The sequence below is a fragment of the Mandrillus leucophaeus genome, unplaced genomic scaffold (assembly GCF_000951045.1).
Source record: "Mandrillus leucophaeus isolate KB7577 unplaced genomic scaffold, Mleu.le_1.0 Scaffold399, whole genome shotgun sequence".
Lineage (NCBI taxonomy): Eukaryota > Metazoa > Chordata > Mammalia > Primates > Cercopithecidae > Mandrillus > Mandrillus leucophaeus.
In genome coordinates, this window is record NW_012104242.1 from 417,758 (window position 1) to 429,951 (window position 12,194).

The following is a 12,194-nucleotide window of genomic DNA, read 5'->3' on the forward strand; positions in this document are numbered from 1 at the left end:
AGCTTCCAGAAACAATCCAACCAAAGCACCCCAGGGGCCAGAGGGGCTCTGCGCTCTTTCCACTAAGGGATTCCACAGCCACGATGCAAACAGAGGAAAACGTGCACACACAAAGGCATTTAGACAACAGGCACAGAAAGACACTGTGAAGCGTGCTCACCTATGTGGGTCTGGGCCATGACGTCCGCCAGCCTGTGGGCAGCCCCGCTGCCCCCGCTCTGCGTGGAGGACGAGGAGGTGGTGGACGTGGTGGAGCCGTGGATGGCCTGGCTGATCCAGTGCTCCATGTTGATGCTGCCCTGGCTGGAGGTCGGGGTGCCCTGGGAGTCCCCCTGCACTGAGCCTTCGTCTTCGGAGCCAGAAGAGGTATCTGTGTAAGAAGAAAGGCGATTTGCTACATATTGCAGCAAAAACATGCACCACAATCTCAGTCCCTCGCCACAGATTTACTTCACACAAGTCTGAACAGTTGTTCAATGACTTTTTGCCGTAGACACTCTCGAGAAGTTAAACCACTTTTCAGATAATGAACCATTTATTTTAGCATAATGAATTTTGCTTCCAAAACACCTTAAACAAACATGCTATAAGATGTTTGATACTGTCATCTCAAAGATGCACTGGCACATTTCCTCTACACAGCAGTTTGGGAAGAAACCAAGTGTTTTCTTGTGTCAGTCAGAAAGTGAGAGGGCAAGGGGAGGCGGAGGGCCTGTGCGGCTCTCAGGAGTCTCAGTGTGACTATGTTTAGCCCTGGTTAGTCCTGAGATGCTCTTCTGGGCTCTGATTTATTTCTACGTTGGTGTTTGCGTTAGATACCCACGCAGGTGATTTTTGCATCTGTGTGTTAGTTACCCATACCGCTAATTTATTTCTACATCGGTGTTTTAGATACCCGTGCAGGTGATTTCTGCGTCTGTGTGTTAGTTACCCATACCGCTAATTTATTTCTACATCGGTGTGTTAGATACCCATGCAGGTGATTTCTGCGTCGGTGTGTTCAATACCCATGAGGCTGATTTATTTCTACATCGGTGTGTTCGATACCCATGCAGCTCCCTAAGGATCAAGACGCTGATGATGGTAACAGGAGAGAAAGCAGAATGTGCCTCACATGGAGCGGCCCCTCCACCTCCCCCGTTTTCCTCTGGGGCACACGACAAACCCTCATGTTACATTTTACACTCAAATCTATTCACCTTTACAGTATTCGTTTCTTATACATTCTCATTATCGGTTTTTCTATCTGTACAAATTGCATATCTTGGATTACGATAAAATACATCTATTTTTTCACTATAATTCACGAGAACATTTTTCATTTAATACTTTTTCATGCAGTACCAAGGTTTTTGGGAATAAATTGCTGGTGTATTTGTTAAACTTCAATGTAAGAATGACACTCAGAATCCTACCTACAGGTGAGTGATGGGAGACGCCGGCTCAGGTGAGCAGCTCCAGAGTATTGGCTGAGCGGAGGAGTCACAGCAAATAATCTTAAGACATGGGTTTGCTTTTTAAAAGACAATAATAGCAAACAATATTGACACTTATTACCACTGTCACATGATTTATGCTGTCTGGGAATTTTTTTTTAAAAAGTTTACTTGTTAGAAAAGCAACAATATTAGGAGCCTGAAAATTCTCTATCACCTTTTTTTTTTTTCTTTTCGAGACAAAGTCTTGCTCTGTTGCCCAGGGTGGAGTGCAGTGGCGCGATCTCAGCTCACGGTAACCTCTCCCGGGCTCAAGCGATTCTCCTGCCTCAGCCTCCCAAGTAGCTGAGATTACAGGCATGCGCCACCATGCCTGGCTCATTTTTGTATTTTTAGCGGAAATGGGGTTTCACCATGTTGTCCAGGCTGGTCTCAATCTCCTGACCTCGTGATCCACCTGCCTCGGCCTCCCAAAGTGCTGGGATTATAGGCGTGAGCCACTGTGCCTGGCCCACCCTGCCTTTTAAGAAAACTTACACAATTTATATAAAAATAAAAGTAAAACTGACACAGCCTTGAGACTTTTGAGAACGGTACACAACCAGGTGTCCATATGGAGCACAATCATCTCCCCAGAACGTCTTCTCACAACCCTTTACAATCTTTCATTCCCCACTCCCACCTACCGTTTCCAAGAAAACCGCAGAATAATGTGATATAGACACTCGACAGAATAGCAGCAAACCAACCAAGCAGCATATGAAATGGATGATACAGCATGACCAGTGGTGACTAGAATTATACACCATGGGGACAGGAAGTCAGGTTGATTTAACATTCAAAAGTGCATTAATGTCGTACACCATATAGAATTACGGAGTAGAACTGCATGTTAACCTTAGGAGACATAGAAAAGTACCGACAAATTCAAGATAACAAAACTCAGCAAAACAGGAATAGAAGGCAATTTCCTCAACCTGTTAAAGTACATTTGTGAAAAGCCCCAGCTAACATTGTATTTAATGGGAAACACTAGAATGCGTTTTCCCTAAGATGGAGAACAAGACAAAGATGTCCCCTCTTGCCACCTTTTTTCAAGATTATCTGGCAGGTTCTAGCTGGTGAAATAAATTAACAAGTTTAGTAATGAAGACATCCAGATTAGAAAGGAAGGAATAAAAGTGTCTTAATTCATAGATGACATTACCTTGGGATGTAGAAAATGGCAAGAAGTATATCAAAAATGTTTTGCATTACTAAAAAAAAAGTTTGATGAGGTCACAGGACATAAGACAAAGATATACATATACTAGCAATAAACAACCTGAAAACAAAATTAAGAAAATAGTTCCATTCACAATAGCATCAAAAGCATAAAACACTCAGCTGAACTTCTAACAAAAAGGTACAAAATGTGTACAATGACAACTATAAAACATTACTAAGAGAAATTAAAGATCCAAATAAATGGAAACTAAATAAATGAAGATAGATTCACCATCGAGAATTGGAAAACTCAGTATTATCAAGAGAGCAATTCTTCCCAAACCGTTCCATTAATTCAATGCACTGCCTAATAAAATCCCAGAAGGCTGTGTGTGAAATGGAAAGCTTACTCTCAATTTTATCTGGAAATACAAAGGACCTACAATAGCCAAAATAAATTTAAAAAAAGAAAACAAAGTTGGAAGACTTCACTATCTGATTTCAAAACTTTACATAAAGTCACAGTAATTAAGGCAGTAGTATTAGCACAGAAATAGACGTATACATCAAAGGAACAGAATTAAACCCAGAAATAAAGCCTTATAATATTTATGGTTAATTTATTTTTGACAAAGGTCTCAAGACAATTCAGTAACAGAAAGGTAGTTTGTTTTTTCAACAAATGTTGCTGTGGCAACTGGGTACCCACACACCAAAAAGAAAAAGCGTGGGGGCAAAAATCCCCCAAACCAAACCAAACCAAAACAACAAAAATCCCACTTAGATCCCTACTGCACACACAAAAATTAAGTCCAAATGGATCACAGACCTAAATGAAAGAACAGTAAGGCCATGAGACTTCTAAAACTTCCAAAAACACAATCCATAAAAATTAGTAAAATGGACTTCATTAAAATAGAAAACTATTAAGTTTTAAAAGATGATTATCTCCCTACAGCTAATGTAACAAATTACCTTGATTTTAGTGGCTTATAATAAGACATGAGTCTATTATCCTACTGATGGAGAAGTCAGAAGTGTAAAATCTAAGTGTCAGCAGAGCTACGTTCCTTCTGGAGGCTTCAAAGGAGAATCCACTTCTTTGCCTTTCCCAACCTCTAGAGGCCACCTGTGTCCCTGACTCATGGCCCCTCTTCATCTTTAAAGGGCATCACTCCAGTCTCCAGTTCTTTTCTCTTGTAAGGACCTTCTTGATTACAGTGGGTCTACCCACTTAACCCAGGATAATGGTCCCATCTCAAGATCTTAAATTAATCAAATTAATCAGCTGCAAAATCCCTTTTTCCACTTCAGGCAACAGGTTCATAAGTTCTGGGGAATAGGACCTGGGTATCTTGGGGGAAGGGCATTATTCTGTCTGCTACATAATAGTTTGTTCTTTCACTGAGAAACTTTACATCTGTAAAAGTCTTATACTCAGATTGTATAAGGCACCTATGACCCATAAGACGACAACCAACCCATTTAAAACATAAGCAAAACATCTGAACATTTTACCAATATATACAAACGGCTATGAATAGGAATTAGCACATTAAAAAATGCTTAGCATCATTCATTGTTGCAAAGTAAACACACAATGATATACCATTTCACATCAATTAGAATGGCAAAAATAAAAATATCAACAATAACGAATGCTGGTGATGTGGAGAAACTGGGATGCGCATATGCTGCTGGTGGAAGTGTGAAATGGTGCAGCTATTTTCCAAACAAGTTGGCAGTTTTTAAAAAGCTAAACCTAAACTTACAATAAGAGTCAATCATGCTACTTGGCATCCACTTAAGATAAAGGAAATTATATGTATACACAAAGATACGTACATAAATGTTGACAGCAGCTGAATACTGGAAGCAATGAATAACCAACTGGTAAATGAATAAACAGAATATGTCATAGCCATCAAATAGAATATAAATAAATAATAAGAAGGAATAAACTACTGGTGCATGGTACAGCAAGGACTTCAAAACAGGTAAAGGAGGTATACAGAAGCGTGTACATTTTATGATTTTAGATCATAAAATTATAAGATCATAAAAAACCAAAAACCATAAAATCATAGGGTAAAATATTCTATGATTTTATATTCTAGAAAATTTAGAGCACACTGTTATGATTTCTAGGGTTCTTTTTCGTAGAGCTAACCTTTCATCTGATATCCTTTGCAATCAGCCAAGTACATTCTTTAGCACGGTTATAGTGTAGTTCTGCTGATAACACATTCTCTCAGCTTTCATGTTTGGGAATGTGTTGTTCACCCCTGTTTATAAAGGAGATTTTCCCTGGATATGAGTTGACAGGCCTTTCTCCTGCTTTTAGTGCTTTAAAAAATGTCTTTCCATGGTCTTCTGCTCTCCACTGTATCTTCACAGAAGTCACGCGTTGTTCAAATGCTTCTCTGGTGTATAACGTGTCTTTTTCTTCTGAGTCCTTTCAGGATCTCCTCTTCATCTTGGGATTTCAGTACTTCGGCTATCATGAACTTGGATGTGATTCTTGTCGTACTTGTTCTGCTTGGAATTCACTGAACTTCTCGGGGCCGGACACAGGTGTTTGACATCAATCTGAGAAAATTTTGACTGCTTTTTTCAAAAGCTCCTGCTCTTCTCTTTTCCTTCTTGTATTACAAGTATATTAACATATCACAGGAGCTTCAGGTTCTGTTGGCTTTTCTTTCATTTTGGTTTCTCTGGGCTTCACTTTGGTTAATTCCTTTTCATCTCTCTTCGAGCTCACAGACTTCATCTTCCTTCTCCAACCTGTTAAGCCCATCAGCGAAATTTCATCTCAGTGTCATATTTCCAGCTTTATAGTGATGTCTCATGTATACCCTATATATGCACAGCGTCGCACAGCGTCTCCTATCATCGACATTGCCTACCAGACTGGTACATTTGTCACAACTGATACTTCTACAGCAAAACATCATTACCACTCCAACTCCATCATTCACATCAGGGTTCCTCCATCATTCACATCAGGGTTCATTCTTGGTGTTGTACAATATATGGGTCTGGACAAATGTATAACATGTATCCACCATTACAGTATCGCACAGAGATCACATGATACTAAAAATTCTCCTGCTCTGCCTATTCATCCCTGCCTCCCCCAGCCCCTGGCAACCACCGATCTTCTTACAGTCTCCATAGTCTTGCCTTTTCCAGGATGTCGTAAAGCTGGAATCATACAACCACCTTTTCAGATTGCTTCTTTCACTTAGCAATATGCCCTTTAAGTTTCCTCCGTGTCTTTTTATGGATAGCTCATTTATTTTCAGCATCGAATATCATCCCATTGTCTGGATGTACCACAGTTCACTTAGACATTCACCCACTGACGGGCATTTCGGTTGCTTCCAAGTTTTGACAATTATGAATAAGGCTGCTCTAAGTGCAGGCTTTGTGTGTAGACATAAGTTTTCAACTCTTTTGAGCAAATGCCAAGGAGTGTAATTGCTTTATCATATGGTAAGAGTATATTTAGTTTTGTAAGAAACCACCAATCTGTCTTCCTAAAGGCTGTTCTATTTTGCATTAAGACCCGCAATGAATGAGAGACAATTCCCACAGCTCCCCATCTTCACAGGCTTTGGTGTTGATAGTGTTCTGGATTCTGGTGTAGTGGTATCTTACTGTTGCTTTCATCTGCATTTCTCTATGACACATGATGTAAAGCATCATTTTATAAGTCGATTTGCCATCTTTATATCTTCTTAGATGAGGCATCTGTTTAGTCTTTGACCCATGTTTTACTTAATCATTTTTTAAAGACAGCGTCTCACAATGTTGCCTAGTCGGGAGTGGAATTCACAGGCGCAATCCCACTACTGATCAGCATAGGAATTCTGACCCGCTCCATTTCTAACTTAAGCTGGTACCCCTCCCAGGAGGTCACTGGGTTGACACTGAACTTAGTGTGGACACCTGAGAGGCATAACTCAACAATCAGAGCTCCTGAACTCAAGTGATGCTCCCGCCTCAGCCTCCCGAGTAGCTGAGCCTGCAGACACATGCAATCACACTTGGCTGGCCCCTATTTTAATCAGGTTGTTGTTATTGTTGACTTTTAAGAGCTCCTTGTATATATATTTTTTTTCTTTTTTGAGACGGAGTCTCGCTCTGTCGCCCAGACTGGAGCGCAGTGGCTGGATCTCAGCTCACTGCAAGCTCCGCCTCCCGGGTTCACGCCATTCTCCTGCCTCAGCCTCCCGAGTAGCTGGGACTACAGGCGCCAGCCACCTCGCCCAGCTAGTTTTTTTTTTTTTTTTGTATTTTTAGTAGAGATGGGGTCTCACCGTATTAGCCAGGATGGTCTCGATCTCCTGACCTCGTGATCCACCCGTCTCGGCCTCCCAATCCTTGTATATTTCAAATAAAAGTTATCATTTATGTCTTCTGCAAACATCCTCTCCCTGTGTGTGGCTTGTATTTTAATTACTTTAAGAGTCTTTGACATAGCAGAAAATGTTAATTTTATTAGAGTCCAGCTTATCAATTATTTCACACATTGCACCTTTGGTGTCATATCTAAAAAGTTATTACCAAACCCAAGTCACTTAGATTTTACCTTATATGAATTCTATAGTTTTGCACTTTACGTTTAGATCTGTCATCTACTTTGGCAGGCAGGAATACTTCACCACTATACTAATGAGGACAGCGGTTGTGTGATCTAATTTTTTTGAAAGATGTAAGGTCTGTGTCTAGGTTTATGTTTTTCTTTGCATGTGGATGTCCAGTTGTTCCAGTACCGTTTGTTAAAAATACTGTATTTTGCTTCACTATATTGCCTTTGTTCCTCTGTCAAAGTTTAGTTGACTATATTTTGTTACTGGGCTCTCTATTCTGTCCCACTGATCCTTTTGTTTGTTCTTTCACCAATACCACAGTCTTGATTACTGTCGATTTATACTAAGTCTTGAAGTTGGATATTGCCAGTCTTCAACTTTGTTCTTCTAATACTGAAGTGGCTGTTCTGGGCCTTTGTCTCTCCAAATAAACTTTTGAATCAGTTTGATGATATTAAAAACAAAAAACAAAAACAAAAACTTGTTAGGATTTTGGTTGGGATTGCATTGTAAGGAAAACATCTTGACAATATTCAATGTACCTATCCATGAACATGAACTACCTTGTCCATTTAGTTTTCCTATGAGTTTTGTAGTTTTCCTCATAAAGTCTTGAACATATTTTGTTAGATTTTATGCCTAAGTATTTCATTTTGGGAAGTGCTACTGAAAATGGTTTTTATTGTTATTTTTAGTAGAGATGGGGTTTTGCCATGTTGGCCAGGCTAGTCTCGAACTCTTGACCTCAAGTGATCCACCTGCCTTGGCCTCCCAAAGTGCTGGAATTACGAACATTAGCCAGTTTTTAATTTCAAATTCTACTTGTTCTTTGCTGGTAAACAGGACATTCAGTGAACTTTTGTATATTAAACTCAATTCTTTTGGATCTTCTACATAGGCAAACATGCCATTTATGAACTAAGTTTATCTTTCCAATGAATATATATTTTATTTTTCTTGTCATAATTGCATTAGCTAGGACTTCTAGTACAATGTTGTAAAGAAGTGGTAAGAGCAGACATCCTTGTTTTTCCTGATCCCCTTTTCTGGATCTTAGTGGGAAAGATTCTAGTTTCTCACAATTGGGTATGATGTTAACAATAGGTTTTTTTGGTCCATATTCTTGATCAGGTTGAGGAAGGTCACCTCTGTTCCTAGCGTGCTGGGAGCTTTTATTATGAGTGTTAGATTTTGTCAAATGCTTTTTTCTTTTTCTTAGCCTGTTAATGTGATGAATTATGTTAATTGGTTTTTTCATGTTAAACCAGCTTTGGATATGTGAAAGTCCATGTGGTTTTGGTGCACAATTTTTTTTTTTTTTACATTGTTAGATTTAATTTGCTAATATTTTATTGAAGATTATTGCATCTATGTTCATGAGAGATGTTCTGTAGTTTTCTTGTAATATTTTGTTATTAAAATGGTATTTGGTATTAAAATGATGCTGGCGCTATAGAATGAGTTACAAAGTATTCCTCAGCTTCTACGTTCTGAAAGAGATTGTAGATAATTGATATAATTTCTTCTTAGATGTTTGGTAGAATTCACCAGTGAACCCATCTGGGTCTGGCACTTCCTGTTTTGAAAGGTTATTAACCACTGATTCAATTTAACAGATATAGGCCTATACAGATCGTTTCTTCCTGTTCAAATTTTGGCAGATTCTGTCTTTAAAGAAATTGGTTCATTTCATCCACGTTATCAAATTTGTGGCCATAGAGTTGTTCATAATATTTATTATCCTTTTAATGTCCATGGGATCTGTAGTTATGCCCCTTATATCATTTCTGATATTGGTAATTTATCTGCTGTATTTCTTTTTCTTGTTAGAGGCTTACAGATTTTCTCTCAAAGAACCAGCTTTTGGTTTCATTGATTTCCTCTACTGATTTTCTGTTTTCAATGTATTGATTTCTGCTATTTGTCTCCTGCTTAGAATTTAATTTGATGTTCTTTTTCTAGTTCTCGAAGGTGGAAGCTTATTGATTTTAGATCTTTTTTTAACATATGCATTTAAATCTATAAATTTCCCTATAAACATTACTCTCATTGTATCTCACAAATTTTAACAAGTTTTCATTTTCATTTACTTCAAAATTTCAAAGAAATCTTCAGATTTCTTCCTTGAACAATGTATTATTTATAAGTGTATTGTTTAATATCCTAATATATTTTCCAGTCATCTATTATTGATTTCTACTTTACTGTGGTTGAGAACATACTTGTTTGATTCCTATTCTTTTAAATTTGTCAAGGTGTGTTTTATGGACTAAAACGTGGTATATTTTGGTGAATGTTCTGTATTCTATTGTTGTTGGAGGAAATAGTCTATAAATGTCAGTTATATACAGTTGACTGAGGATGTTGATTTCAATTTTGTCCTTACTGATTTTCTGGCTACTGAATTGGCCCATTTCTGATAAACGGGTGTTAAAGTCTCCAACTATAATAGTGGGTTAATTATTTCTCCTTGAAGTTTATCAGTTTTTGCTTTGGCATTCTGATGCTTTGTTAGCAAAAATACATTTCAGGATTGTTACATCTTCTTGGAGAATTAACCACTTTATTATGTAATAGTCATCTCTGATAACTTTCCTTGATGTAAAAAGCCTACTCTGTCTGAAATTAATATCACCACTTCCATTTTTCAAAATTAGTGTTGGCCAGGTACGGTGGCTCATGCCTGTAATCCCAGCACTTTAGGAGGCCGAGGCAGGATGATCACCTGAGGTCAGGAGTTCAAGACCAGCCTGGCCAACATGGTGAAACCCCATCTGTACAAAAATAGAAAAAAATAAATTACCTGGGCATGATGACATATGCCTGTAATCCCAGCTACTTGGGAGGCTGAGGCGGGAGAATCGCTTGAACCTGGGAGGTGGAGGTGGAGGTTGCAGTGAGATGAGATCAGGCCATTGCGCACAAAAAAAAATTAGTGTTAACATTTCTATCTTTTTCCATCCCTTTACTGTTGATTGATCCATATATATGTCTTTATATCTAAAGTGGATTTCTTATAGACAATATATAGTTGGGTACAATTGGACTGACATTGAAAGTAATGATATACAGTTGAATTAACATCTACCATATTGTTACTATTTTCTATTTGTTGCCCTTATTCTTTGTTTTCGTCTTTCACTTTTTTTCTTGTGGTCTTAATTGAGCATTTTCTATGATTTATTTTCTTTCCTTTCTTAGCATATTGGTTACTACTTTTTTTTTTTTTTTTTTTAAGTGGCTGCCTTGGAATTTGCAATATAAATTTACAAGTAACCCAAGTCCACTTTCCAATGACACTACACTGGTTTCTTGATATTGCAAGCACACTATAACAACAAAATCCTAATTCCTAATTGCTTTCTCCCATCCCTTGTGTATCACTGCTGTCATTCATTTCACTTATATTTAAGTGTGTGTATATGACATATACATAAGCATATAATCAAATATACTGTCACTATTATGGTTATGTTAGATCTATTAATAATAAAAAAGTTTTTCTTCTACCTTCACTGTTTCTTCTTTGATGCCTTCTGTTTTTCTATTTTTTAAACAGACAAGGTCTTGCTCTGTTGCCCAGGCTGGAGTGGAATAGCATCATTATAGCTCACTACAGCCTTGAATGGGATTCCTGGACTCAAGTGACCCGTCTCAGCCTCTCAAAGTAGTTGGCACTATAGGTGTCGGCCACCAGGTTTGGCTTTTTTTTTTTTTTTTAATGAGACAGAGTCGCACTACATTGCCCAAGCTGGTCTCAACTAACGGCCTCCAGCTGTTCTCCCATCTTGGCCTCCCAGAGTGTTAGGATGACAGGTGTGAGCCCCTGTAAACAGACTGTGCTCTTCCTTTCTTTATGCACAGCTGAGTTACTGACCTCTACTATTTTCTCTAAAGAACTTTGAACATTTTTTGCAAGGCAGGTCTACCGGCAACAAATTTTGCAATTTTTGTCTGAGAAGGTCTTTACTTTTCCTTCACTTTTAAAAGATAATTTCACAGAGTCTAGACTTCTAGGTTAATGGAATTTTTTTCCTCTCAATAGTTTAAATATTTCACTCCACTTCTTGCTTTCATGGTTGAGGGGAAGTTGAATATAATTCTTATCTTTGATCCTCCATAGGGAAGGAGAGTACTCTGGTTTCTTTGCTTTTTAAATCTTTGATTCACCATAGTTTGAAGATTATATGCCCAAGATAGTTTATTTCTGTTTTGTTTTTGTCATTGTTGTTTTCACATTTATCTTTCTTGGTGTTTGAGCTTCCTGGATCTATGGTTTGGTGTCTGAGATTAATCTGAGGAAATTCAGCTACTACTGTTACAAATACTTCTTTTGTTCCTCTTTCATCCCCCTTGTTTTACCGTTATGCATATTTTATGCCTCTGTGGAAGTCCCATAGTGCTTGGATACTCTGTTCTTTTTTGCTTTTCAGTTCTGGAGGTTGGAGTTGGTTATTTCCTTTCCCCCAGGTCAGAAGGCTCTGATAAAATTCCACCAGGTTAGTCTCTAGTTAACTAGCTTCTCTGGAAGGTAGACCTAGTGAAGAGTGCACCTGCATATTGAAAAATGTTTCTTACTCTCTTTCCCCTGTAGTAAGTATGAGGGGATTTTTCTCTGATGTTTACTTTAAGAACCTGGTTGAGCTTCTGACGATACAATTCACAAAAGCATGGGACCCATATGCACAGGCCTCCTGGAGGTTTTAACTCTCAGACGTGGCCGCACCTCACTGCAGCAATTTGTCAATTCCAGTTCAGGCTTTCCAATCCCAGCGTGGGTTCCTTGGAGCATTGTGCTCCAGTGTATGGTGATTCTCCGCTTTACCTGTCCAGCCAATCTGGGGACAGTGGCTTGCCTGTGACCTCACGTCTCTTGCAGGTTTAAGAAGAGCTGCTGATTTTTCAGTTTGCTCAGCTTTTTACCTGTGAGGAGGGAGTGACAATTCTCAAGATTATC

The 12,194-nt window shown here is 38.5% G+C and overlaps 1 protein-coding gene across 1 annotated transcript in view; it reads right to left on the reverse strand.

The window, feature by feature from the left end:
• The window catches only part of DIP2C (DIP2 disco-interacting protein 2 homolog C (Drosophila)), a 296,340-nt gene that overhangs the window by 144,161 nt on the left and 139,985 nt on the right, over window positions 1-12,194 (reverse strand). The window contains exon 6 of the mRNA XM_011991552.1: window positions 161-370. Coding sequence (XP_011846942.1) covers window positions 161-370 — 210 coding nt within the window. The remainder of the gene's footprint in view (window positions 1-160; window positions 371-12,194) is intronic.